The 27,040-nt window shown below is 40.3% G+C and overlaps 1 protein-coding gene across 1 annotated transcript in view; it reads right to left on the bottom strand.

The window, feature by feature from the left end:
- LOC310998401 (VPS10 domain-containing receptor SorCS1-like) overlaps nt 1-4,548 on the bottom strand; it is a gene marked incomplete at both ends in the record, with an annotated part of 46,533 nt that extends 41,985 nt beyond the window's left edge. Inside the window, one exon of the mRNA XM_083988434.1 lies at nt 3,859-4,548. Coding sequence (XP_083844560.1) covers nt 3,859-4,548 — 690 coding nt within the window. The remainder of the gene's footprint in view (nt 1-3,858) is intronic.
- Between the last annotated feature and the right edge of the window lie 22,492 nt (nt 4,549-27,040).

Raw genomic sequence — 27,040 nt, 5'->3', positions numbered from 1 at the left:
AGCGAGAGAGGGTGTGGCATTTAGCAGAAGTGTGAACGTGCACACATAACATTGTGAGTGGGCGGGATGAGACTGCCTGCCATCAGGGGGTAAATTTGTCAAAGCAGGACTGGAAAGTTTGTCATGTAAGTGTGAAAAAGATTATGACAAATCCTGCTGATAATGACTTGAATCAAACACAAATGTCTGGATATCAGATTGGAAATGTAATCTCATCATGCATGCTGAGAAACAAAACTTTCCCAAATATATGATGACACTTTAGAGTTTATATTCATATTGCCTGCTAATGCTTACTGTATATACTACCACTGCTACTATACTGTAATCTATACTATACTATAAAACAGATGAGAACCAAGAAATCATTTCAATATTTAAAGGAACTTGGGGCAGGATCAAGAAATAAGACTCGTTAATGACACAAAAGCCGTCAGGGTTACTGCAGCCATCAGCCAACATACATTTCTGTACAGAGTCCTAAAGTAGCGCTGCTCCTCTGTCCAATAGCTTCACTTTACATTCAAACAAACTAATGCTACTGCCACAGTTGTTAGATTTCATTAATGAGACCAGCATTTATCTCCTAAAAAGAATTTAACCAGCAGGCGGTAAACCTCTAAAAACCTGCGGATAAGTTACCCGGCAATGCAGGTTGACAGGCCGATCAGTTCAGCAGACCGGCTGCTGCCTCTGGGACGACTCGCTGATCTTGCACTTCTCGAAAATGTCGGAGCAAACTTCCTAACAAGCGTTATTTGGATAAACTGACCACAGGTTGGGGATCTAAACTGTGACTTTCTCACATGAAAAAATATTAAGACTTAATAACGTAACGTTATTTCTTTACGAGACTGTTTACTGCAAGACCTCCAGTGCTAGTGCTTTCCGGTGCTCCGGTGCGAGTGCTTTCTCATTCCCCACCTGTTTGATTCAGGGTGTAACGGGATGATGAATGAACGGGCAAAACATAAAGAAGAAAAAAATCTCTCTATATCGTGCACTGGATAGATTTTATATTAGCTATTATAGCCTAATATAATTGTCACATATCATTGATGTGGCAACTTGTCCAATCAGACCGACCGTATGTATCCAACCTCGACCAAACCAGAGAACTTCTGACCAAACTCAATGTAACCTTGCGTTGGCGCGAAGTGTCGCAAATCGCCAAGGTGCACAACCCCATAATGCATTGCACCCCATTAGGCTGTTTACATCACAGTAGCAAGCTCTATATGTAGATTGTTTATTACAAAGCCAGGCTAGCTGTTTCCCACTACTGCCAGTCTTAATGCTAAGCTAAGCTAATAGCCCTCTCATCAGCTAAAGGCTAAATAAGTATATTTAACAAAAAACGTGTATGTATGTATAAAAACATGACAAGATTAAAAGGTTGAATATGGAGAATGAACAGAATCCCACCATCTATTGACCAAGATAGGGATTGCAACAACAGAAAAATAATTCCTGCAGTCGGTTGGCAGACCGTTGCTAAGTATAGCAAACCGTTGCTAGGAACGCCGCTGATCAGAGTAGCACAGAGGAAAAGAACTATGCATGATATTTACCTTATGTTTCATTTTTACCTTCATTAAACAGCTTCGGACTAATTGTGATGTTTGACTTGTAACTTGGAGGTTCACTTCCACATTGTGGCTGAAAACCAAACCTGCATGATAAACCGTAAACTCTTGTTTATGACAGAAAAGACTATACAGATACACACATCTTAACATGTAGCCTATATAATAATCCATTGATCCACCGATTAAAAGGCTTCATTGAAAACACGACCGTGAATGCATCACTTATATTTTTTGCATGTGTTTTTAAATTAGAAGTCAATTTTGATTAATATACCCTATGTTATTTTTGTTACACACAGAAAAGGAAAATTGTAACTGATCCCATGCCCCTTTTCAATCTATACAATTTTCTTCTCCCCGGTTGCTAAGCAGTTATTCATTAAAGGGACTGTTGGATTTCGCTCTACAATAGTGTGAGGCCTTGACCTAACTCTGTGGAGTGCCTTGAGATTACATATGACATGATTTGACCCTATTCATATACATTATGAATTGAAATAGATTGCGCCATCTGTCCAAATGACAATTATTATACATGTCTAAAACACCGAATGACACAAAAGCCTTAAACTCATTTAAAGCTTTTAATAATTAGACAAATAATTGAAGTATATAGAAGTGAAAAGATCATTTTAAAGACAGAATAAATTATGTTTCATTTTTGCAGCCTTTAAAAAAAAGAGGATCTGATGCTTTTCTTTGTCACACACGATAGTAAAAACAAAGATCCTTGAGTCCTGGACCTTCACTCTGGTCTGTGACAAAATGAATTGATAAACAAACAAAAAAAGCATATGATCAATATGAAAAAAGTCATTTTTTGCTGCTTAATAACACTAAATACTATTGCTTAGCCCCAAGGCCAAAAGAGATGCGCTATGCAAAAAATCCTGGATCTCTGGCTGCACAGATCAAGCCTCAGCACTATATGATCAGCAGTCTTTCACTTCAGAAATATTACCACAGTGCAGTTCCAGCCAACAAAATGCCAAAAAGCTAAGTCAAGCCTCCATCTGAAGCCCTGGACACTCTGACTGGTCGTACTGAAATGTCCATTTAGGGACAAAAATATTACTAATTAGGCCTAGGCTGCTTCACGCCTCACTAAAAAACTAGGAAAAGGAGGGAGCACATGTGTGTGGTTTGAGCAGCTTACTTTGACATCAGTCCAAGAGTCTTGTAGAATTGATTTTAAAGTCTCTTTACTTGTAGCCTATATTAAGCTCTAAATGGATGAGCTTACATTGCAAACCCCCCGTTGTTTTAAAAGCCTTCATGTTCGTGCACATCCTCCACTCTGGGTTGTTAGAAGTTCAGAACCACAGACATGAGACATTTTTATGTTCCCAAACTGTGGAGTGACAGTCCCCTAGATATTAGGGAGACAACCTCAGAGAGCTTTTTTTTTTTAAGAAACTCCTTAAAACTGTTGGTTTTTACTAGTCACTTTTACGACTTGAAATCTTTTTCTCTCCCTGCATATATTCAGTATTTTATTGCATTACAGTGGTGCCATTTTGTGTTTCAGATGGCTACTCATTTCTCTCTATTGTAATGTGCATTTCTTCATATGGAGAGTGCAATAATGATAATAGAATTTCCACCTATCTGCTGTATAATGACTACCACTTCTACCCCACGGCACTCAGGCATACTATAGCCAATATGTTGAGGACACAGTGCATCAGTCGGTGGGCTGTATACTTAACCTTCTGAAGCAGAACCCATTTACTCATCTACTTTTGAGCAAAGCAGATCTAAAGCTATAGCAAGAAAGTGGGAAGGTTTATTAGTCTCATTTGCAAAATGTATGCCTATAGTCACCTGCCAAAATCTGGTGCTTTGACAAATAGACAGCACAGTGTTCCTTTGTGTGATTGTATATGAATGAGTGAATAAATGGGAGAGGGAAGGACAAAGGAAAGAGGGGATAGAATTCCCTTTAAACTCTGAATAGAACATTAAACTTATATTATTTTGTATTTTTTTTTCTTTTTCATCTGCCAGGTTAGCTAATCAATAAACAATACCATAGATAGGGTGTGTGTGTGCCAGAGAGAAAGAGAGAGAGAGAGAGAGAGAGGGAGAAACAGGCACACACTCCCTCAAACTCTGCAGCCTCTCAGCAGTCTCAGATTTAATCACTGCTCTGCTCGGTCATTCAGTCACGTCTAAAGCTTTAAATGACCACAGAAGCTGTGAGAGTGAGCGCTGACCACACTGCGTCAGCCCCGTGCGTAAATGTGGAGCACAGTGAGTGAGCACTTACGCTGCTGTTCTGTCCGGACCAGTGCACCATCGCCTGGTTGTGAGCCGTGTCCCCGCTCAGTGCAAATGTCGAACTTGTGAGCTGAAACTCCCCCTGGTCCGAAAACGAAGCCTCATCCCCGCCCTCGGCTCTGAATCCGGACCAAGTCTCTGCGCTCCTCGGCGTCCGTCTCCAACCTCCCACATCCTTGTCCTCACGCACTGTCACATCACCCTGCGCCCAATTCCCCCCAGAAAATCTGTTGTTTTGTGCATCACCGCTGCTATTATCGGTCACGTTTTTAGGAAAGGCGCGAGAAAACACTTTGGAGTGGGAAAGTTTTTGTTGGTCGTTTAACGCGTCCTTCTGGATGCAACTTGTTTTATTCCCCCGTAACCGTACTTTGGACGAACTTTCTTCGCTCGCGGTTAATTCCGCAACGTTGTGCCTCTCGTCCCCGCCGCCGGCGCTGGGTTTGGCGCCCGGTGACCCCTCGTTAAATCCAACAAATTCTTCAGCTGGTGCCTCGCCAAAATGAGCCAAATCCTGCGTCGAGAGTTCCCGGGGAAACGTTGTGACCTGCGGCAGCTGGCACGAGGGAATGCACCTCACCTCCGCTTTTGTTCCGCCCAGGATGGAAGAAGTTAGGGTGAAGAGCCAAATCCACTCCGAGAAAATGATAAAAAGACAGGAACCGAGGCGCGTCTCCATTCTCCGTTAATTCCGACTTCAGGCGTGTTACAAACACATCATCCTCACTCTGGAGCGTCTGTCTGTCATCACCTGCTGAAGTGGAGTCCGAGAATGCACAGTGGGGAGGTGCAGCAGCAGCAGCAGCAGCAGCGCGCGGACAAGTGCTCCAAAGTCTACTGATGCAAACGATGCATCAGAGGAGGAGCTGGAGGCTGATTCCTGCACGAGAGGGGAGAGGGGCCCATACCCCCGCATCCTCGTCTCAACCTGGATGGAAGAAGGGGAAAAAAAGAAAAGAAAAAGAAACACGCACAGCAGCTGGGTGTAGCCTTCTCTTAATTAAGTTATATTTCTGTAGAGGCGCGTGCTGTCTTTATTCTGTCCTTTGATCTGCTACAGTGTCTGTATGAAACATCTGACCAGATCACCATCATATAGGTAATTATGCACCAGATTAAAACAGTCTGAAAGGTCTTCAGATGTGGGGGGTCCCCCCAGGGAGTGAATCTACAGACATTATTGGCTCTGCCTCCGGTCCTCTCTGTGTGGAAATGTTTCTGACAGGGGCTTTATGGAAGATACAATGAGGCTTTGCATTTTCCATTAGTGCGGCCCTAGGTAATCAATTAACAGGATTGCCTGTGTTCACTGTCAATTACGGCATGCAGGTAATGACTCTGTTGTGGCTAGCCTGCAAAATGGCTTGGAAGTGTTTTTTGCTTAGGCAGCACTTCTGCATTATCCATACAAATGAATGGAGAAGATGCATATTCCTCTGATTTTACCTTGTGCTCCTTTCCTAGATTAATGGCTGCATGTCCGCAGGGCCACCGGCAGGTAATTTGGGCCCCATGAAAAGATGTCACATTGGGCCCCCGCCACCACAGGCCACGACAAGCCCTAAAATATAAGACAGAAGAGATATGCGTACCTATTTGATGCAAGACTGATACCCACGAAAAGAAATGTGCTAAAGGCCATCTTTTACATTATAAATGTTTCATATCAGTGAAACGGCTTTAATCATTTTTATTTCATTCATTTTATAATCCACAGGCTTTGGGATTGTTTTCTAAAAACAAGGAAAGAATAAAAGACGGTTCATTACATTGTAAATAAAACAACATATCAATGAAGATGGGTTAATAATTTAATACCGAAAAATAAATTGCCTATTGTTTCGAATGGGCTCCTGGTTGGGTAACAGAAAATAATGAGAAGGACAGAGGTGAGCAAGTTATAATTTTCTCCATCACCCTACTCTGTTTGCCAGTATATAGGCACAGGGGAGCTAAGCAGGTGCCATGGAAATAATCGAGAAGCCATTATTACCAGACACCCTGGAATAGCCTATGTTGCTATATTTCTCTATACTTTGGGCTTTGTTCCAGTCAGCTAATGGTAAACCATTAGGAGAACTAGAGCCCGTCCAAACCCTGTGATTAGATTCTATTCCTGGGCAACATTTTGTCAATAGGATGAGGATGCTGTTGACTGGTGACTGATGCTGAAGAGACTGCCTATATTGAGCTGTGTTCGCTCCGAGCTGCGACGTGATCCTGTTCCACATACGGGTCAACTGCACAGAGACGTCTTTCATCGGCAGCCATTAGTGATGCAGTGAGCAAGAGCTGTCTCAATCTGTTTCAGTTAGCCCCCACCAGACAAGGGGAAACCAGTCTATAATGCAGATTGATGGCTGACTGAGAATTTCAATCATGGAGAACATTGGCTAAAAAGCTCAAGTCTTGACTGTAATGCAAACCTAAAGCAGAGTGCAACTATTACAATGCAGAAAAGCCTCCGTAGGAAAGTAGCCTAATGCCCGTGTGTGGCACCTATTCAGCTTTTTACATGTATTTTTTACTTGCAGGGACTTTATCAGGGATACATCTGCTCTGACATTGTGGAGTGATTATAATGGATTTTTGTCTGACCTGTCTGTTTAGTTTAGACATGGCTGGTTGTGCACATGTGGATAGGGGTGTATGGCTGGCTTGCTTCGCCTCTATTTTTCTCGCAACTAATCTGTGATAAAAGTCATTTCCTGAAGGCGGATGCAACTAATGATTATTGTCATTATCAATTAATCAGCTGATCATTGTCACAATCAACCAATTAATTGCTTAAAATGTCAGGAAATAGTGGAATGAAATGCCACAGTTTTTCAAATCTTGTCTGGAGAAAAAAAAACCCTAGAGATACGTAATTTGCAATAATATAGATTAGTGAGAATAGCAGAAAATCTCACATCAGAAAACTTTGACTGAAAACAATGTTTAGTACTTTTCCCTGAAAATGACTCCAACAACTGGTCGACTATCAGAGCAGCAGATTAATTTTCTTTCATAACTGACTAATCAAGTAGTCGATGAATCATTTACGCTCTGGATGAAATGAAGATTTCTCTTTGAAGCTGCAGTGGGAGGATGAAGTTGTGTAATTGCCATCATGTGTAAGATCAAGTTCGAGCAGGAAGACGACTCAGCCGCCCTTATCTCATCCTCACAATGCAGCTCCACCTGTCCCTTATATTATCCAATGATGTGTCTGTGTGCAGGCTTTCCTATCATCCGCTGATCATCTTATATGAAAAATTTAGAAACTGCCTTTATGTATGTATGCCACTGCTGTCTGTGCTGCTTGCAACTTCGCCCCTCTACCACTGCACCACCGCCCGGCCCCATCCAAGGCTCCCATGGGGGTTCACAGAATGGCTGCTATTCAAAGGGCTCCATCATCATACATCTCCTGAATCGACAGCGCTAATGCCAAAGCCTTTATTATATTAAGTTCCACCATTAGCGTTAATCTGTGTCTTTCCTGATTGAATATATTTAAAAAAAAAAACAGCTTCAAATATGAACACACAAGTCGACTTTGGGAGGTGTAAAGTGTGCATTAAAAATCAAATATCCTGGGGAGGATCTTCAGACTTTAAATTTCACTTTGCAAGGTGACAGATTTCAGAGCCGATATCGCATAGCACATTTGTGTGCGCAACATGGCAGCTGAGTGGAATTATTGTCTTTCGACAGACAAGATTGCTGCTTTGCCGCCTGTCACACAGACTGAATACAAACTGTGTTGCGCTCCCTGAGCTCATACTTCAATGATGGGACCTTGTGAGCAGACACTGTGAAAAGCACACAAAGCAACGAGACAACAGTGATCCATGTTGGTGGATTATTCTTTGTATGTTTAATTAAATAGAATTCAGTGGAAGACGAAAGAAGACTGTATAGCTTTGAAACTAGACCTTTTCCACATTGATGTCTTTTCACAAGCGTCCTTATAACTCCGGTCCTCATAACATTTAAAAAAAAAAAAAAGGACCAAAAGACACTGCAGACATTAGTCATGCAGTTCTGCTTGATTAAAAAATGAACATCTGCTTCATAAGCACTAGCAGCATGTGACAAAAGCCACACACAGCTGCCATTGAAAAGACAGATTTCTTTTCTTTTCAGCACCTTCCGTTAATAAAAAAAAGTGGAAATGATAGAGAAGCGCTTGTGCTAAGTTAGAAGGTGTTGAAGGTGTTGAGGTAGTCACAGCAGATAGCTCACTTTAATGATGGACACCTGAGACGCCCACTTCAATTAGTGCTGAACACACCTCTGGGGCACCGGGAGAGAAAATCGCCTTTTCAAATAATGATTTCAATTACATTATTGAGAGATATGGCGAAATGCAATACATGCTGCAGGTTAAGTGCTCTGACCCCAGTGAAATGCTGCAGGGTGTATCCATTTGATACCACAAATCCTTCAGTAACTCTTCAAAGATGTGATATAAGGTTTGTAGGACTCTGCTGTATGACTCACAGAGAAATAAAATAGTATAAAAATACCTGCATAGATGTATTAATATCTAATCAGAAATACATTACGTATAGTTTCCACTGCTGTCATTACTGTCATTCTCTCCTTTGATTTATTTTGTGCTTATTTTATTATTATGTAGATATGGCTTAAATGTATTGACCTTCAGCTCCAGCATTTCAGGTTTGATTCAATTCATGAGCATCATTAATTTATAGATTTTCTAATTCAGCTTGTTACAGCACCTACAGTGGGGCAAAAAAGTATTTAGTCAGCCACCAATTGTGCAGGTTCTCCCACTTAAAAAGATGAGAGAGACCTCTAATTTTCATCATAGGTATACCTCAGCTATGAAAGACAAAATTTAAAAAAAAATCCAGAAAATCACATTGTCTGATTTTTAAAGAATTTATTTGCAAATTATGGTGGAAAATAAGTATTTGGTCAATAACAAAAGGTCATCTCAATACTTTGTTACATGCCCTTTGTTGGCAATGACAGAGGTCAAACGTTTTCTGTAAGTCTTTACAAGGTTTTCACAAACTGCTGCTGGTATTTTGGCCCATTCCTCCATGCAGATCTCCTCTAGAGCAGTGATGTTTTTGGGCCTTCGCTGGGCAACACGGACTTTCAACTCCCTCCAAAGATTTTCTATGGGGTTGAGATCTGGAGACTGGCTAGGCCACTCCAGGACCTTGAAATGCTTCTTACGAAGCCACTCCTTCGTTGCCCGGGCGGTGTGTTTGGGGTCATTGTCATGCTGAAAGACCCAGCCACGTTTCATCTTCAGTGCCCTTGCTGATGGAAGGAGGTTTTCACTCAAAATCTCACGATACATGGCCCCATTCATTCTTTCCGTCACACGGATCAGACGTCCTGGTCCCTTGGCAGAAAAACAGCCCCAAAGCATGATGTTTCCACCCCCATGCTTCACTGTAGGTATGGTGTTCTTTGGATGCAACTCAGCATTCTTTCTCCTCCAAACACGACGAGTTGAGTTTTTACCAAAAAGTTCTATTTTGGTTTCATCTGACCATATGACATTCTCCCAATCCTCTTCTGGATCATCCAAATGCTCTCTAGCAAACTTCAGACGGGCCCGGACATGTACTGGCTTTAGCAGGGGGACACGTCTGGCACTGCAGGATTTGAGTCCCTGGCGGCGTAGTGTGTTAGTGATGGTAGCCTTTGTTACTTTGGTCCCAGCTCTCTGGAGGTCATTCACTAGGTCCCCCCGTGTGGTTCTGGGATTTTTGTTCACCGTTCTTGTGATCATTTTGACCCCACAGGGTGAGATCTTGCGTGGAGCCCCAGATCGAGGGAGATTATCAGTGATCTTGTATGTCTTCCATTTCCTAATAATTGCTCCCACAGTTGATTTCTTCACACCAAGCTGCTTACCTATTGCAGATTCAGACTTCCCAGCCTGGTGCAGGTCTACAATTGTGTTTCTGGTGTCCTTTGACAGCTCTTTGGTCTTGGCCATAGTGGCGTTTGGAGTGTGACTGTTTGAGGTTGTGGACAGGTGTCTTTTATACTGATGAGGAGTTCAAACAGGTGCCATTAATACAGGTAACGAGTGGAGGACAGAGGAGCCTCTTAAAGAAGAAGTTACAAGAAGTTACAGGTCTGCGACAGCCAGAAATCTTGCTGGTTTGTAGGTGACCAAATACTTATTTTCCACCATAATTTGCAAATAAATTCTTAAAAAATCAGACAATGTGATTTTCTGGATTTTTTTTTTAATTTTGTCTCTCATAGCTGAGGTATACCTATGATGAAAATTACAGGCCTCTCTCATCTTTTTAAGTGGGAGAACTTGCACAATTGGTGGCTGACTAAATACTTTTTTGCCCCACTGTATTTGCCATTATCTAATCTCTTTTTTTGTTTGTTTAACCTTCAGTTCAGATCAGGATGTTAAGAAATTAATGGTTTGAGCTACAGGGCATAAATATTTCCTCGTTTCACTCCTGCCAAGAAGCCAAAATGCTCTGATGTTGCGTGACCTTAACTCAACTTGAAATGTGTGAGATAGGTCTGAGCCCATTAATGGCCTCAGCTCCTCACAAGACTTGAAGAAATTAGACTGCAGCGTGGGGAAACAGGTATGAACTTTTTTTTAATGAGCAAAATAATTGAGGCTAATTTTAAAAGAAAATAAACACTATCTTTGTGAAGTGGTTTGGTGTTTGATTTGAAATTAATTATCTATTAAAATGTATCTTTGGAGCTTTATTCTACAAATACATATAAGTGAAGTAAAGCATCTTAAAATAAACCCTCTCAACTGGTAATCATTTTTTCATGACGATAATGTTACAGATGATACATTCCTGATCTTGTTTACCATTGCACTGGTGTGTCTGCTCATACATATTTATATCAGGCAAAAAAGTTTTTATATTATGTATAAAACATGCACTAGTTCGCATAATGTTGGCGTAACCAGAAAATATTAGCTGTAATACAGGCCCTAATAAGCACTTAGCACTAAGAAGTATAACAGCCGATTGTTTCTTCAAGTATTCATTATTCACACCATCAGCGCACACTCACTGTATAGTATTCTATTTGTTGTGGTGGTTGTTGTGTTTGTGTGTCTGCCAAGACAGCATCAGATAAACAAAGTTCAGTGGGGAATACCATCTTCTCTTGGTGTGGTCTCTCATAATAAGACAATGGATTATTTTATCATGCACCTTCGGAGGAAAACTTATTTTTCACACGACCAACTATGTCGAGAGCATAATTAAAAGCTTGTTAAGTAAAATGAACCACATTAAAGTGCTCCAGAGTCAATTAAATCTTTCTAGTCCCCACTAAATGAAAAAAGTGCATCCCTAATAAAATTTTGCATGTCATAATATGAACTTATTTAACAACTAAATTCCATTACTTTGGCACTCTGGAAAATAATGTATTTAAAGCATTTAATACCTCCTGTGGCCAGCAGGCTTCAATAAAAACAAACAAAACCATTACCAAAACCTTACTTCCATTAAAATAAGGCAGCCTATCTGTTTAATTAATATCCCACTGGTCTGCACACATGTCCCTGCCTAATATGAAATGCATCGATGTTTTCAGTAATAGGAAAATGTTCTTTAAATTATGTTTTTGTGCAAGTGTAGCCTGCATAAGAGGTAGATGAGGTATTAGTGGTGTTTAGCAAAAGATAAACAAAAACCAAATGTTTCGGGTGCTCCAGATAAACGAAAAGAAGATGCTGCTTAGGCTAGAGGTGAAGTTCATTTAATGCAACCAACCAAAGCCACACAAGTTCACTGATAACAGCTCCGTGTCTTTTAGTTCTTTATGAAAAAATGACATGTGTGGATGAGATGAGGAGGTTATTCATCCCTATATTAGATTACTCAGATTATTTATCACCTATTACTCAGATGATTCCTGAGGGATGTGGTCAGGTGATCAGAGGAAGCTCTGAGGGTGGAGGAGGAAAAATAAACCGATCCAGTGGTTGAAGATAGCCTGGATGTAAACATTAATATCTGTGAGAAATATTGAAATGTTGACACAGTGGGCCTGAAGTTTTTCGTTAAGTAGCTTGGATTTAAAACTTTCGAAGGTCCTTCAGGCCCACTTAAAGGCTGTGTGGCAGTGACAGAAGTCTGGGATTCCCACGCAAGATCTTCTCATTAAACTGTGGTCTTTTTTCTTTTTGACCCGCTCACTTTAGAGATTATTATAGTAGTTTGTAAATGAAGCCAGACATCTTTGAAATCTTATGGCCACACATAAAAACACTGTAAGTGGACCACATGAATATGTGGAAACTGTTTGAGATAGACAGGGCAGACCAAAATATCCTTCAGCCGGACAAGTCCAACCATTTTCCTCACAGTGGGAATTATAACAACTCTTCACAAGCCTGCAGCTGCAGAGCCACAACCACGATTCACAGACTTGTAATTATCAATTATGGATGTTTCCTTTCTCAAACGGTTTTCTCAATTTGCAAATGACAAGACTCAAAGACACAGCACTCTGTGGTACTATTTATCTGCCTGAAAGAAGACATAGTCTTGATTGTTTGCTTTCTTGTGGAGAGTCAGATGAGAGGATCAACAACACTCATGTCCTGAACGGTAGAGAAGATCTAGAGCTGCAGTGAGGTGGTTTTTAAAATGAGAAATAAATATAAAAATAGAGCAATTTGTGTGAGAAAGAAGGAAACTGTCAGCCTGACTGTCATGTTATGTTACACCACCAAGGCAGAATATGTGTATTGTCATTATGGTGCTAAAACACAATCAGTGATTTTGTAGCTTTTACTATCATGGAGGAGCAGCTTTGAGAGAGGAAGCAAAAAAATAGAGTCCACCTAAAACCCACCTGGTCACTGTCAATCAGTTTAAACCCCAGGCAAAGCAGTGCAGCAACACCAATAAAGTCATTTTAGCTCAGATTATCCACATTTTAACTCTTCAGTTCATGTTACAGGAGGCTTATGTGACAGTTGAGGTTCCTGTCACTATGCCTCCAATTGATCATGTGCCCTGGCTACTTGGCCAAGGGGATGTCCCTTTGGGTGACTGGCAAGCGCGCATGACTTTTACCCGGGAGGTGTGGGTTCAATCCCCGCCCGGGCCCTCTTCACCTTGCCACACTTACAATGACGACAAAAAATTCAGACTGACCCTGCAAGATTTTAAAGCAGTTGTGAAATCTAATTGTCTGCCTTGATTATTTATATTCCTTCAATTTTATTTTGATTAGTAAGCTATTCAAAGGTGTGAACAATGTAATGTGAAGTCTATTGCAGTTCAACACCTATAATGCTGAACTTTCATGAAAACATTTTTTTTTCAAGAACTCTTTATTACAGAGTGAGACAGCCAACCTTGTATACATCTAGTGACAGGGCAAATTGAGATGTCTCATTGGATTATTCTTTTTGATGGTTTTAAAGAGCAGTGAAGGTATTTTAACTAGCAGCAAAGAAAAAATGCTAGACATCGGCATTTCTCCCCAGTCTGTTTTCCCTTTACATTTAAAAAAGGACACGTATCCATGGTCACCTCCAGTCACAGACGGGTCACCATGGATGTGGACCGACACAGCCAAAAGCTGCTTTGTTTGTTTAGCTTAGCAATAAACAACAAACAACAGAACAGGCAGCTCTGTCCAAAGATGAGCTAAACAGATGAGATTATCCTTTAGCTAATAGTTCCACGTTGGGGAAATTATCAGTTTTAGAAGAGCAAAGTGATGAGAACTTCAAAACGACAATATCATAGCCCAGTACAAATTACAAGAGATGAATTTGATATCATGAACCACCAAGATTCAAGATTCAAGAAGTTTATTTCGCCATTTTGTGCACAGACAAACTGGGTACAATAGGAATTATTGTGCAGATGAGTCCCCGAGGAGTCAAGACTGAGTTAAAAAGAGTTTTTAAAGAATTATTAAATGATTCCATTAAAGTGCAAAAGTGATTTGACACTGTGACTGGGAAAAAGCTGTTGTAGTACCAAGGTAGTATCTTTTTCTCCTCTTTCTTGTCTTTATGCTAAGCTAAGCTAAGTTAAGCTAACCACCTCCTGGCACTAGGCATGTCACATATTTACTGCACAGACATCATCCATTTAACTCTAAGCAACAAGGCAGATAAGCGTATTTTCCAAAATGTCACATCATTCCTCTAAACTGACTGAACGCATGCCTTTGGTGTTAGCAACTGTTTTTGCTAGAAGCAACATGCTTTTCCTATGTTTCACCTCACAATGCAGTCGTCTTCTACTCCCTATTCCCTTGTGTAATTGGTCACGGACAGTATGTGAAAGGTCATTGTTACTGTTTAGAATACAGATAAAATCTTCAGGACACATAGCAGAGCTTCATGCTAGCCGGTAGCCACTAATGAGGTCAGCGCAGCTTTTCCCTACTAGTCTAAAGGCCATGGCAAACTTAAAAAACCCTTAACTTTGCACAATAACAAGGGAGCAAGGATGGGGGTGGGAACTCCCACACACTGCATCAGTGATTCACAAAGTGAAATATTTCATCCTGCAGAAGACCCCTCTTATTTTCAGGAATGTCATTTTTGAGTCATATGAAGGAGCTGGAGAGAGACATCCTTCTAGACATCAATTATTAACCAAAGCTTATATCACAACCTCATAGATCAAAACAGTAAGCTTGTAAGATACTAGAGGGCATCTCATATATTTAGCGCTGCCAGAGAAACACAAACCTAAGACAGAAAGGTTAGGCGTTTGAAATCTGACGCGAGCTCACGAGTCTTTGTAATTTCCCTGACAGGTACACGATATGGCAGAGGAACACTGTAGGGTATGTGAGTCTATCTTTGTACTTCTCCATCAGAGGCAGCGAATTTTGCACCACCACAGAATAGGGTTCCTGTGAAAATGAATATTTTATGATATTGCTACCAGGCTATGATTGGTAGCATAAGAGTAGATTTGCATTCCAAACTGCCTGTTGTGCAAAAAATTCATCATTACCAACCTCACATAAGTCTTAATGTACCCGGCAGTCCAAAAACATGTGGTATGGTGTTTTCTGTTGTCTCCCCTGAGGTTAGAAACCACATGGCAGGTAAAAATATTTACCCTAGGTTAAAAGCCCACCATTCCCTGATTCATTAGAGCCGTATTTAGTACTCGGAAGACTAGATTTCAGTGTATGCTCTGATTCTTTCTGCTGCTACCGGTGATAATAAAAAGACTTTCCTCCTTGTGGGTGCTTCTAATAATGACGATGTTGCCATAGCACTCTTTCTTTGGATATTTCCAGCTGCCAAAAAAATAAATAAATAAATCTATTTTTAGATTTTTTTTTTTTTTTTAATGAACTAAGTGAACTTTAATCTCATATTTGGCAGGTTCTCGCTGGCAGTTAGGCATCTCAGACTTAAGGTAGTGGTCCTGTCCTGTTCTGCACTGTTGCAAAACAAAGACATTAGAGGTGAAATGAATAATGTAGAGTCATTTCTGAGTAAGAAGTCTGGACACTTGCCTCAAGGGGGGCTGCGTCACTCCGGGCCCCTGTAACCTATATTTGTTGGAGTCTGTTTTAACAGCTCATCGGGGAGCAGAGCTTTCCGATACAATGAGCTTGCAACGTTAAAGCAGATGATTCATCTTTGTCCTTGTGTGGCGATGCGTTAATGTGACACAGCATCCACGCACCACATACCTCTCAGATTATTGGAAATGTATCATTTTGTAATGTTTTAGGTCACAGTCACACATCGAGAAAATGCTTTGTAACAGAATCCACCAGGTGCAATGCCCATGAGTTTGTATCTTTTATAAAGTCTAAAACAAAAATAGCTCAGCTGCCTCTGCATTCCTAAACCTGCTCCATCCTGATCCAAAGAACCTGTCATTCTCCACCTTGTGACACAAACAAACTGGAACCACCTCAGGTACTCGATGCTGATTTGCATTTTGTATCAAGTTTCTTGGTCCGGCGCCAGCATGAGCATAAAAAGCTCTGCTCCCCAGATATGGAGGCCTTGATTGAAACTGTAGGCAGAGAGGAGGCTCTCTCTATGTGCTCACTATATAGAGAGCTCATTAGTTGGAGAGACCTGTGTGCATTGTTCCAAGTCTGCAGAGTCAGCGAGGGAGCCACTCATCATTCTGCACAATCCAGACTCTTGCACATCTGGTCTGGCAGCTTCAGGGTGACCCGCACGCACACACAAAGACATGCACGGGCACATGCAAATGTTGGCATAGAGGCAAATATAAACATTCACCAGTGCACAAAGGGTACCCTGCTACCCGAATGTACATAATCTCCTGGCTGATCAGGCATGCATTGTGTAGTCAGAGCTCTGCGGATGAGCAACATTGAAATGTTAAAGATTGCACACATACTCTCTGCCCACACCCCTCTCACACCTCCGCATAAGCACTGTCTTGTCCTGGATTGCCTGTGATTTACTGGCCATTTTACACCAAGCTGAGGTGGCCACCTCCGGCACTGACCCTGGGCTGTAGCTCAGGGACGCAGGTACAGCATTTGCCAACAGTCCTGCAAAAATCCCCAAGCACAGAAGGCAACTGTGCTGTCAATCTCCACTTATGAAGGTTTTAATTTAGTGGCTTGAAGGTCTAAAATGCTGCGTTCATATAGGTCAGTCCCTTCACTGCTATTCCCAGTTCTCCACAATACATCGAGCTGGTCTGCATTGCAGCATGCTGTACGAAAATCAACTGCTGCAACTGTGTGCCTGGATCCACAATGCTCTGGCATCAAGAATCTGCAGGAGATAGTCAGAGGCATACAGCTGACAATCTTGAATGGCATTTGAATAAAGGGAAAATGAAATAAATCTATTCCACAGCAAGGGAGAAGGCTTGCCTCTATTGAGAACATGTCAGCGTTCGCTGTATTGACAGGCTTTTATCTGGCTACGTCATTTCCAAGACACACTGGGCTACGAGTGGAAGAATAAGTTAACTGAAAAAACTGTGGACAATGGTGTGGAAGGCCACATATTGACTCTCTGTATCAGTATAAAAGAAATATACATTCAGGACCCACGGCTGCCGGCCGTTTCAAAAGACAAATTAATCAATGGAGTTCATTGGAGCGACTTTCACATAATGGTACTCACAGAGAGCTGTCATTTAAGATTAAAGCGCTCCATTAGAAATCAATGCATTTGAGGCTTTTCACTTCCGACCCCACTGGCAAGATGCGATAGTGGCTGCCTCACAGCGGAGGTGCGATGAGGTCACCTTCGAGATTCCGACATTGTGACAGTGGAAGAAATATTGTTCGTCTGGCAAACACCAATAATGCCCACTTTATTCTTAGCCCCTTGAAAACCCCTTGTGAGTTATAGCGGCGCCTTCTAGTCGAGTAGCATGCTGCGAATTCTCACCGATGTTCTTTTTTCCATCTCTCTTTTGAGGATGTAAACAGTTTGAGAGAAAGTCAGTCAGACCTCAAAGTGATCATATGACAACACAACAGGTTACTGGGCCGTTTCTACTAGTTCCACATCACTTAGCTAACACAAAGCTAACTTAAGTTTGCTACTGCAATATGAAGATATCTTCTTGTCATTGCATATTCATAGGTAAAGCAGAAACATTATCAAATCATCCTGTTTAAACCAGCCTTGCTGAGACTAAGATTAACACCTGTTCTTATGTCTGCTAGTTAGCTATGTGAGGTTTCCACCAGCTGTCTTATTTAGCTTAGCATAAAGGTAAATAGGAAACAGTTATGCTCTTGTTTATTTAATTCGCATAATAGTGATTCATTGGTTTTCTACACACACACACACACACACACACATATAACAATGACACATATAAATACACATTTGCATTAAACACGTTGCTCATATTTACTCTAGAGAGAAAGTAGCCTCAAAATCCTCATCCCTCCACAAGAAAGCATAAAAGCCAAATTCCCCAAAAATGTCAAACTTGCCCTTAATTAAAGCATTCTTTCATCATTTATTTCCCTACAATCTTTAAGACAAGGCAAGACACCTGAAGTGCACAGCTAACTCCTGCAGATCCTGGATCAGTGAAAGATTTAACCTCAAGCTGTACCTAAATTTAGCATAAGATAACACGGAGCTAGGAATAAGAGTGTTAGAGGTGCCATGTTGTTATGGAAATAAAAACAAAAATCATGAACATATTCTTTGTGAAGACACTTCATGAGACAGGTTTGTTAGACGTGTGAAATTAATTAGGAGCATCTTGCATCCAAATTTCTCATCGTTTCTTGCCAGATTATAATAAAGTGAGCCACAGCACTTCTAGGAATCAACAGCAGCAGTCTCCAATTTCTTTTCTTCGTCTCCCCATTGTAAACTTTCCACCTGCTTTTGGCTAAGCTCCGCAGGTCTTCCACCAGCTTACAACAAGCAGGTGTAATTTGCGATTGGTCTATATTATCTGGCAGAAGACAGCAATTTCTGGGTAAGTGTATAAGCTGCTCGGACAGATGTGCTGTAAAGATTAGACCGCATTTGATCCACGTGTATCCGATCAATCATCACAGTACTTCATTTTATAAAATTTTCTGGATTATTATCAAGCTTAATATTACGCCTGTAAGACATAAACACCGACTTGAGATGAGCTTTAACAACTGTAAATTGTATTCCCTGGCTGTCACAACACCTCTTCAGAAAGCTGCTAATTGGGAAGACTCAGCTTATTCTCAGTAGCCAAGGAGGGGAAAAAAGGGAAGATAAAGAAGAAAAGTGCGAGACTTCGATGTCCCAGGCTTGACTGTCATAGCACAAGTACCGCTGCTCCTCTGAGATTTGCCTCTGTGAACAGCTCACACAAAGGCTTGCAGACTCCTCAGTTAAGTTTTATTGGAGGTGTGAGAGAAGGGAGAGTTGTCAAGGCCATCAGAAATGTATTCACATACCTTATGTGGGTTTAAATTAATCTGTGCAAGGAGTTAAACTGTGACGTCAATGGATGCTATTTATGGAAGAATCAGTATTCGGCGTTGGGGTGTTGACTACATGTACTTCATTTAACTCCATGACCTCATCATTATCCAGCTGCGCTTCTTATACTTTGTTGTGAAAGACTGAAATAAGAAACATGCCACAAATGAGGTACAAGCATCTCACATGGGACACTATCAGAGTTCAGTGGCTGCTCAGAACATTTTTGATGTGACAGCATTGGAAATATTGCTGGCATCAAAGCTACAAATTTTTGGGGCAAACTCTTCCTAATGATGAATTTCAGCATTACTATGTGTCTGCAAATCTCATGGCACATACATATCTGAACAGTACTGAAGCCAATATAACATAAAAGTATATCTTTCACTCTGCACAATAATGTCATTAAGATCCATCGTTTACCATTTGTCATTTTGTTACCATTCGGTTCTTCAATCAAAGAGGGTTAAAACATGTCTGAAATCCAGACAGGGCTCTTCAGAGACCTGTTAGCAGGGAGCTTTTATGGAGGGAGGTTGCACTAACTGCAGTAGAGATGGACTTTGAAGTAGCCAGTTACCCCTGCAATGAAAACTCTAGCTAGCATTTACTCTGTTTGCTGTATGTGATAATCCTGTTTACAGCTGATACTAAAATCAATCAAATCTTACAGAAAAGAAGTCTGATAAGATTATTAGGGACTTATCAACCTTTCTCATATGTTTTATGAATGAAGATGGAAATGGTCTAAAAGGGATGCCCTCCGAATGCACCAAACATTTTTTTCCCATTTCTGGATATGGAGTGAATGTTTTCAGACTTTTAATGTGAAATGAAATGATTAAAGACAACATGTCTGAACTCTTCATTCTGAAAGGAGCTGAAACTTTTATAAGCACCATCCAGTTTTTTGAAGCCTGACGTAGGAGGCTGAGCCTTCTCTGTGGCACACTTTTCAGACTTTATGAATTAATTATGACGTTCACATGGGTGTGCTTAAGCAACAAAAAGAAACGCTGTCTGGGTTGTTCTACAATGATTTCAAATGAATCTTTTGCACGAAAAGGAGACACACAACGTCACTGTCACTTTGAAAGTACATCTGTGAGTATATTGGCCGATTTAAACAACTCAAACAAAAGTTGGTTACTTAATGTTCTGATCTCATTATTTTTCTAAATTAGAGTCCTAATGATGGTTTAATTGCATTGTGATGCAGTCTAAACTGATTCATTTGTTGTTTTTTTTGTTTTCAAGTCCACGGTGGTTTTGATAAAGTCTTTTAAAAATGAGTAAGCCATTAATTTTGCTCAGAAAGCTATTAGTCACAGCAGCTGTCACACACTGTAAGTCATGACGGACAATAAAAAGGCTATCACGGTGCTAATTCACAGCTGGTAAAACCAAATTACAAAGTCAAGGTGAGTTTTCATTTGCGTGTGAGTCCTGCATGAGTAACAATGAGACTCCACCATCTCTACAATTATTACATTCCAGATCTGATTAATATGTTTTTTTCTTTTCTTTAAAAACACAAACAAACAAAAAAACCTCGCTTTCTCAACCTCCATTGCTTTAAAAAAATGGGACTGAGACAGGAATGATACAGATGTGACATTATTGTATTACCTCCTCACAGAGATGCTAGTATACAGACACATATTTTACTGCCGGCATACTCCATCACAACTGCTTGTCATACAGTTGGATAGCTTCATCCACTCCTTGCCTCCCACACCTTACTGACATCAGATGCGTCCAACCGTTTCTGTAACTTTATACAGGCAACAATCTAACCTTGACACCCACTTCACAACACAATTGGCCGGTGGTAGGAAGGTGAGAGAGGAAACAGGGTTTGGATTTCAATCTCTGTCTCTCTATTTTCGGTCTTGACACAACTATTTCTGGCACTTCTCTTGTTAACAAGTCAGTGCAACACTATCTACGCCTTTCAGGAGTGAGAGTCTGAAAACGTGTGCGCTTATTCCAATATTTGAAATGATACTGCATCTTATCGCTCTCTATCATGACTGTTTGGAACTGTTTGGATGTCTGAGGTGGTTGAACAACACATTTGTGTAGCCTATATGCCAAGCTCTCTATCTGTGGTGTATAAGCACTTCATCTTGTACACTCACCATAACCCCCAACCAGCTACATCTGACCTCTATAGAAAATATGTATCCTATTCACATAATCCATGTGACTATAGGCTACTATGTGCTGAGTGGGCAGATGAAACACTCCAGATAAGATAACGATCTCCTTGCGGATATGATCCTTGTTTTTTGGAGAAACCAAACTACATCGTAAAAAGTACACAGGTTATCTTTTATCATACTTGCAGGTATTTTCTGCACCTATAACCCATAGACGTCTGCAGTGTTGGAGCACCGCTGGGGATACTACAACAGCAGTGTGTCATTTTTTGATTGCCTGTAAGGAGCGGGGAAGAGACCCACCTCATTAAAAACAAATGTATCGGAGGAAAAAAAAATCAATGGTTACAACAATGGAATATATTTAGTGTAGGCCCCGCAGTGACATCAGGGACATCTCAGTCAGCAGCAATATGATGAACTCATTAAAATGATTGAGGTTTGTCTTCAAAGAGCTACAGTTCAAGTCCCAGGACAGCAGGCTAACATGAATCAGAGCCAAGATACTGGAGTCATGACCTTAATTCTTTCATTTATCCGTGTTCTTCTTTAATAATGACAATGACAACGAAGAGCACCAGGTATGGAACCAAACCTTGGCCTCTTTTTCATGAACCAAAGGGCTTTCATTTCCATCTATTACATTCATTACAGTGAGTTATGGATAAAGATCCTCTCTGGTTTCTGTAGAAGTTTTTTTACACACTGTGCCTTTTTCCAACTCGTGCAAAACAAGGGAGAGTGCAGTAGCACTCCACGTATAAAGTTGATAATGTAAGGTTTCATTCAATTCCACAGCACCTTTGTATAGAGTGACCATTATGCGTCAGTGAAAGATGCACAAAAAACAACGTTGATGAAAGCCCAGTCTCTAAAAGCAGTTTTTCAGATGCCAATTAAAAACAACTCACACTTTTCACTAACTCTGAATAAAGACAAGGTCACCAAAGGTCATAAATCTTCAGTTTTCTTTTCCCACCTACTTATTATTCTGAAGGACATTTGCTTCACTGCCAGATATTAGACAGATTAGGTAACTGGAATGTAACTATGACAACAAATAATAACAGTTCAAAGCGAGTGTAAAGATAAAAGAACAACTTTTACTCTCATCAGAATTGTACCATACAAATATTTGCTAATTACTTCTTAGCACAAAACAAAGTATGGAAATGTAATTAGTGCAGGTATTTGGTCATAAAGAGTAGTATTGGAGAAAAAGAGATTTTATCCTGAAGATAGTGTTTGATGAAATGTTTGTGGATGAGAGTAATTACATTTCATCCTTTGGGGACCATGAATGTGCGTGCCAAACTTCACTGCAATCCATCCAGTAGTTGTCAATATATTTAATGTCAGGTGTCAACCTCAATGAGGCACTATAGGGTAAAAGTCTGAAGATCATCAGAGTGAATAGGAAAATGTTATCTGGGCATCATGGGTATTTGCACTAAATTATGTCAAATCTATTCAGCAGATGTTGAGATATTATATAAAATAGCAGAAAATCTTTGACCTTTTGGTGGCACCAGAGGAAAGCTGCAGTCATTAGAACTGATCTTCTACAGACCTTCAATATCCATCGCAAATGTCAAAGAAATCAGTGAACAAGCTCTCAAGTTATTTCACTCTGAACCACAAACTCCAACCTTGCGGTGGCGATATAGAGTTTAGATCATGGGCTAATCCCCTGGGAAACATGAATGACAGTACTAAATTTCACAGCAATTCACATAATGGAACTACCGGTACTTCAGTTAGAAACAAAATGGTGAACTGATCAACACCGAGTGCAATTACTGTGCAGGGCAAGTTTAGCTCCAAATCTAATTTAATGACAAGCAGCAGCAGGCACAAAAGTTTTCAGCCTTGATGTCAAAGAACTGAGAGTTGGAGCAGACATCGCTTTTTCTGGGGGTTTGTTTCAGATATGTGTTTCATAGAAACTGAACACTGCCTCCCCATGTTTAGTTTTGACTCTGGGGACAGGAGGCACACTTGGTTCCTTAACATAGCAGCAAGTCAGAAATATACTTTAGTAGTAAACCATCCAGCGCTTTAAAAAAAAAAAAAAATAGTGTTTTAAAATCAATTTTTTGACAAATGGGAAGCCAGTAGAGAGAGCTCAGAAATGCAGAGATTTACTGCACTGTCTTCTGAGGACTCCCAGCAGTGCTTTGACTTGACTTTGACTGTCTGATGGACTTTTTCAGAGGGACACGTGGCCCTTCTACAAGGACAATGTGTACTTTTGCTAACTGTCCATAGTACAGTATGTAGTTTTTGTTGTCTGCTCAAATTGTGCACATTCAGGAATTAAGCGTAGAATGAACAGCCTTACACATTTGTCGAGATTGTCTGAACTGTCACAATACAGATAACAAATATCCATGGCAGTCATGCACACACAGCTCCACAATGCCAGCAGAGCATATAGCTGTGACAGGATTTCATTATATGTTGAAATGCTGAAAAATGATAGCTTATAAAAAACTTATTTTGCTGTTGAAACACAATATCTGAAATGCTGATGTATGTAAATTCACTGTTAATGTCCCAAAGGGCAGATGTTTGAGCTGTGACTGATAACGCACCCGACAAATCTATTCACAATATGTTTTAACTCACCCTTTTTGTTTGGTGAAAAATACCTCAGAATACATTTTCCCACAGTAATAATGTCCAGTTCTTTATCCTCATGATAAAGCAATTCTTTTACATCATGGGCAATTCAGCTGCATCAACAATTTCTTTGTGAATAATGAAAACCTCCAGAATACTGATATTGAATGGTTTCACACTCGGTTTAACAATCCTCTCAACGTAAGAAAAAAAATCATTAGGTCTATTCTTTCATTTCCTCTTGAGTGTGCGCAACACTCTGTTACCCGAGATTAATTGTGTGTGGGAATCTAAACTGTCAGTGGTGGCCAAAGTTAAGTGAAGTTTGAACTCGGGAGACTGTGTTTGCTGCATTCTGCATTGATGGTCCTATTCTCTATCCTAACAAGTACGTGACTCCCTCTCTGCTTTCATCTTTAGAGTTGCATAGGCAACTTTAAAGCAGTTCACAAGTCAGACTGAATTTGATTACAGAGGCCTGCTAGCACCTCCTCTACACCCATAGAGCTCTTGTTGGTCAGATCATAGGTACTCGGCAGGAGGGCCAACAGCAGCTTGTTTCAAAATGAACCCCGAGTAAAAAGAAGAAAAGAGGAGAAAAAAAACACCATAATTCCCTTAGAATGACTCACCTTTCCTTCTAGTTTAGAAACCTGCTCTCACATCAAACTCTGGGTCTGAGACCACAACAAAGGACTCAAGTAATCAGGGTTTTCACCAAAAGGTATACTTTTAGCAATGGCTGAGCGAGTCCAATGGTCAACTAGACTGAGATATCTCGGCATCTACTGAACTGGACCCATTGTCATGAATCTGGTACAGATATTTATGACCTATAGACCATGGATTCAAATGACTTTGATGATCCCCTGAAATTTCTGCTGAAGCCACTGGAGGGTCATAACTGTCACTTTTCCAGTAAAATATCTCTACATCTAGCTAAAACATCTTTTTCAGTTGAATATATTTGCATTTTCTTTATTTCTTGAAAAGGCTTGGGCAATGAGACGAAGAGCGATATATAGATGAATACTAAAAGTAATCTTAAATTCTTTATTTATGTCACACCTGTGTGGCAGGTAACACCAACAGGAAGGACTGTCTAGTCTTTTTTTTCTTTCTTTCTAGTATTTGTCATTAAATGTGTCTTGTAATCTCATATGGGATGGGCCACAGTGGTGGACACGAAAATAAAAAATTCAGTCATGCATTCTACAACATGGTATAGGAATGAAATTTGCACAGTCATTTGAGGTCCTCTGAGGATTTTTGTGATCTGTCTTTTTCATGTAGTTCATGTTTTAAGCAAGTCTCTCATTTTGGATGGGAATTGTATGAAACTTGGTTCACAGTCAGGATAAATCAAAACTTTTACTGGTGATCTGTTAACTTTCCATGTATCCTCACAATCAACTTTTCAAAATTTTAATTCTCATTATGATGTAGGTTCACTCCCATCATCCTCAACTGTACTGTGTTTAATGCTAAGTCGCAAATGATAGAAACAAACACACTATGCTAAGATGAAGAACATGGTAAGCATTATACCTGATAAACACTGATTATACCTGATAAATACATGATAGTAACCAGATGTTAACATTTAGCTCAAGTCAAATGTGACAAATTGTAATATTTTTCAACAGTTAGTTGTCCTTGCTCAACGCCCAGCAGTAAAAATTGTTACCATAGTCATCGCTTCCTTGAAGAAGTACCAGTCTGATGAGAGGCAACAAAAGGAAACACTAAATTAAGGTTACATAAGCCATTTACAGTATGTTCTTGCACCTTTCACTGAATACAGCCCACAGCTGAATATTTCTGCTACTGTGACATCACGTCTTTTTTGCACAAAGGAAAGCCTTACGCATTCAATGGTAATCACATCAAAGGCCACCCAGGGATCAAGTACAGGTGGTAGTCGGACATGTGCTGCCAATACACACGTGTTTAGCTGAATAGTCTGAACCCATCCTCAAGGATCTCGGAGAGAAAATAACCACATGACAAAAGCACTGAAGTTTCTTTAGTAATTGTCTCTACAGGAACACCTACTCTAACAGGGAGAGATGCTTATTTAAATCTTAGCAGCTGAGAGGACAAATATATTCTTAAATATATTTTCTATCAAGTGAAACCTTATTGAAAATGGTTTTGATCTCTCGGATATGAATCCAAATGACCAGATGTGTTATGTATATAACACAGTGTGATATTTCAGATTGAAAATACAAAGCTCAGGAAGATCAAACAAATAATCAAGAGCTCCAGGGACAGTAAAAAGGTAAACCAGCTTTATGCATACTAACATCAAATTCCTTCCCGAAATTATTTCACATTACAAAGTCCTTGTATCACTCCAACAGCTATTTCATATGGTGTATCAAAGTGTTAGAGCTCGCAGAGGAGTGATCACCCACATCATCTCAGTCATTAAAAGTCAGTGAATGTAACTTTTAATGGCGTGTTCCCTTGTTATTCTACTAGAAATAACTAGAAAATAATTAGGTTTTAAAAGCCAATGTTAGAAACCATCCACTGACCTAGAAAATACAGAAAGTTTCTCATTGCATGTTAAATATTTATCTCAAATCATCTCTCTTAATACCTGCACTAACAAGGTTATGTCTTTGCCTCTTAGTTATTATGTTCCACTAGCTATCTCAAAATGTACAAATGGATTTACATGATAATAGCTGGACAGGTAGGCCTTGAGCCAGAGAACAATTGATTACACTTTGGTAGAGCTCCAGATCTAGGATTTTCACCATTAGACAGTTACTGTTTTTAATCCATAACAATCCATAACTAGGAATTTAAGCCAGATAGCGGCTTGATTCCAAATCCAAAGGGTACGTTTGCAGGGTCAAGGATTCAATTTAACTATAAATGACGTGATAAGAATGATGTCTTTGGGTGCAATTGTTGGCGAGCAGGCTTTGGCGGAGCTCTGCAGTCTTAAAAATCCCTCTCAGTTTGATACCACGAAGTCTGATGCCTGTATGAGTCTGGGCTATGGCCAGGTTTGCAGAACTGGAGGACAAGAAAATGATGATCACAGTGGGGGTGGCTGGTGTGGGGGTATACTTTTTAATGCTCTTCATTTTAATGAAGTTTGCTTTCCTTTCTTTACCCTAGCCTCCTGATTCTTTGCACAAGTAGTAATTGCCTTACAGGGATTCTTCGGCGGCGCAGCACTCAGTGAGATGCTGTCTTAGATATCCATCTATGCCTCTGTTCCTGGGGTAATTAAGGTTTGGAGTCACCTCGGGAGATATTGTGGCTCTTCAAACTAGCTGGCTTTGGAAATCTGCAGCACAGTGTGGGGGGTAATATATGTATGAAACTGTGTTTGTGGGACTCGGTGTGTGTGTATACGCATTGTGAAGGTAAAGCTTCTTATTAAATGAGAGGAATATGAGGGCGGCTCCTGATGTGAAGTGGGTGATGAAATGAGGAGCTTTTTACAG

The sequence above is a fragment of the Trachurus trachurus genome (genome assembly GCF_905171665.1).
Source record: "Trachurus trachurus genome assembly, chromosome: 15".
Lineage (NCBI taxonomy): Eukaryota > Metazoa > Chordata > Actinopteri > Carangiformes > Carangidae > Trachurus > Trachurus trachurus.
Note: the sequence above shows the minus strand (reverse complement) of the source record. Positions and strands in the feature narration are given on the sequence as shown.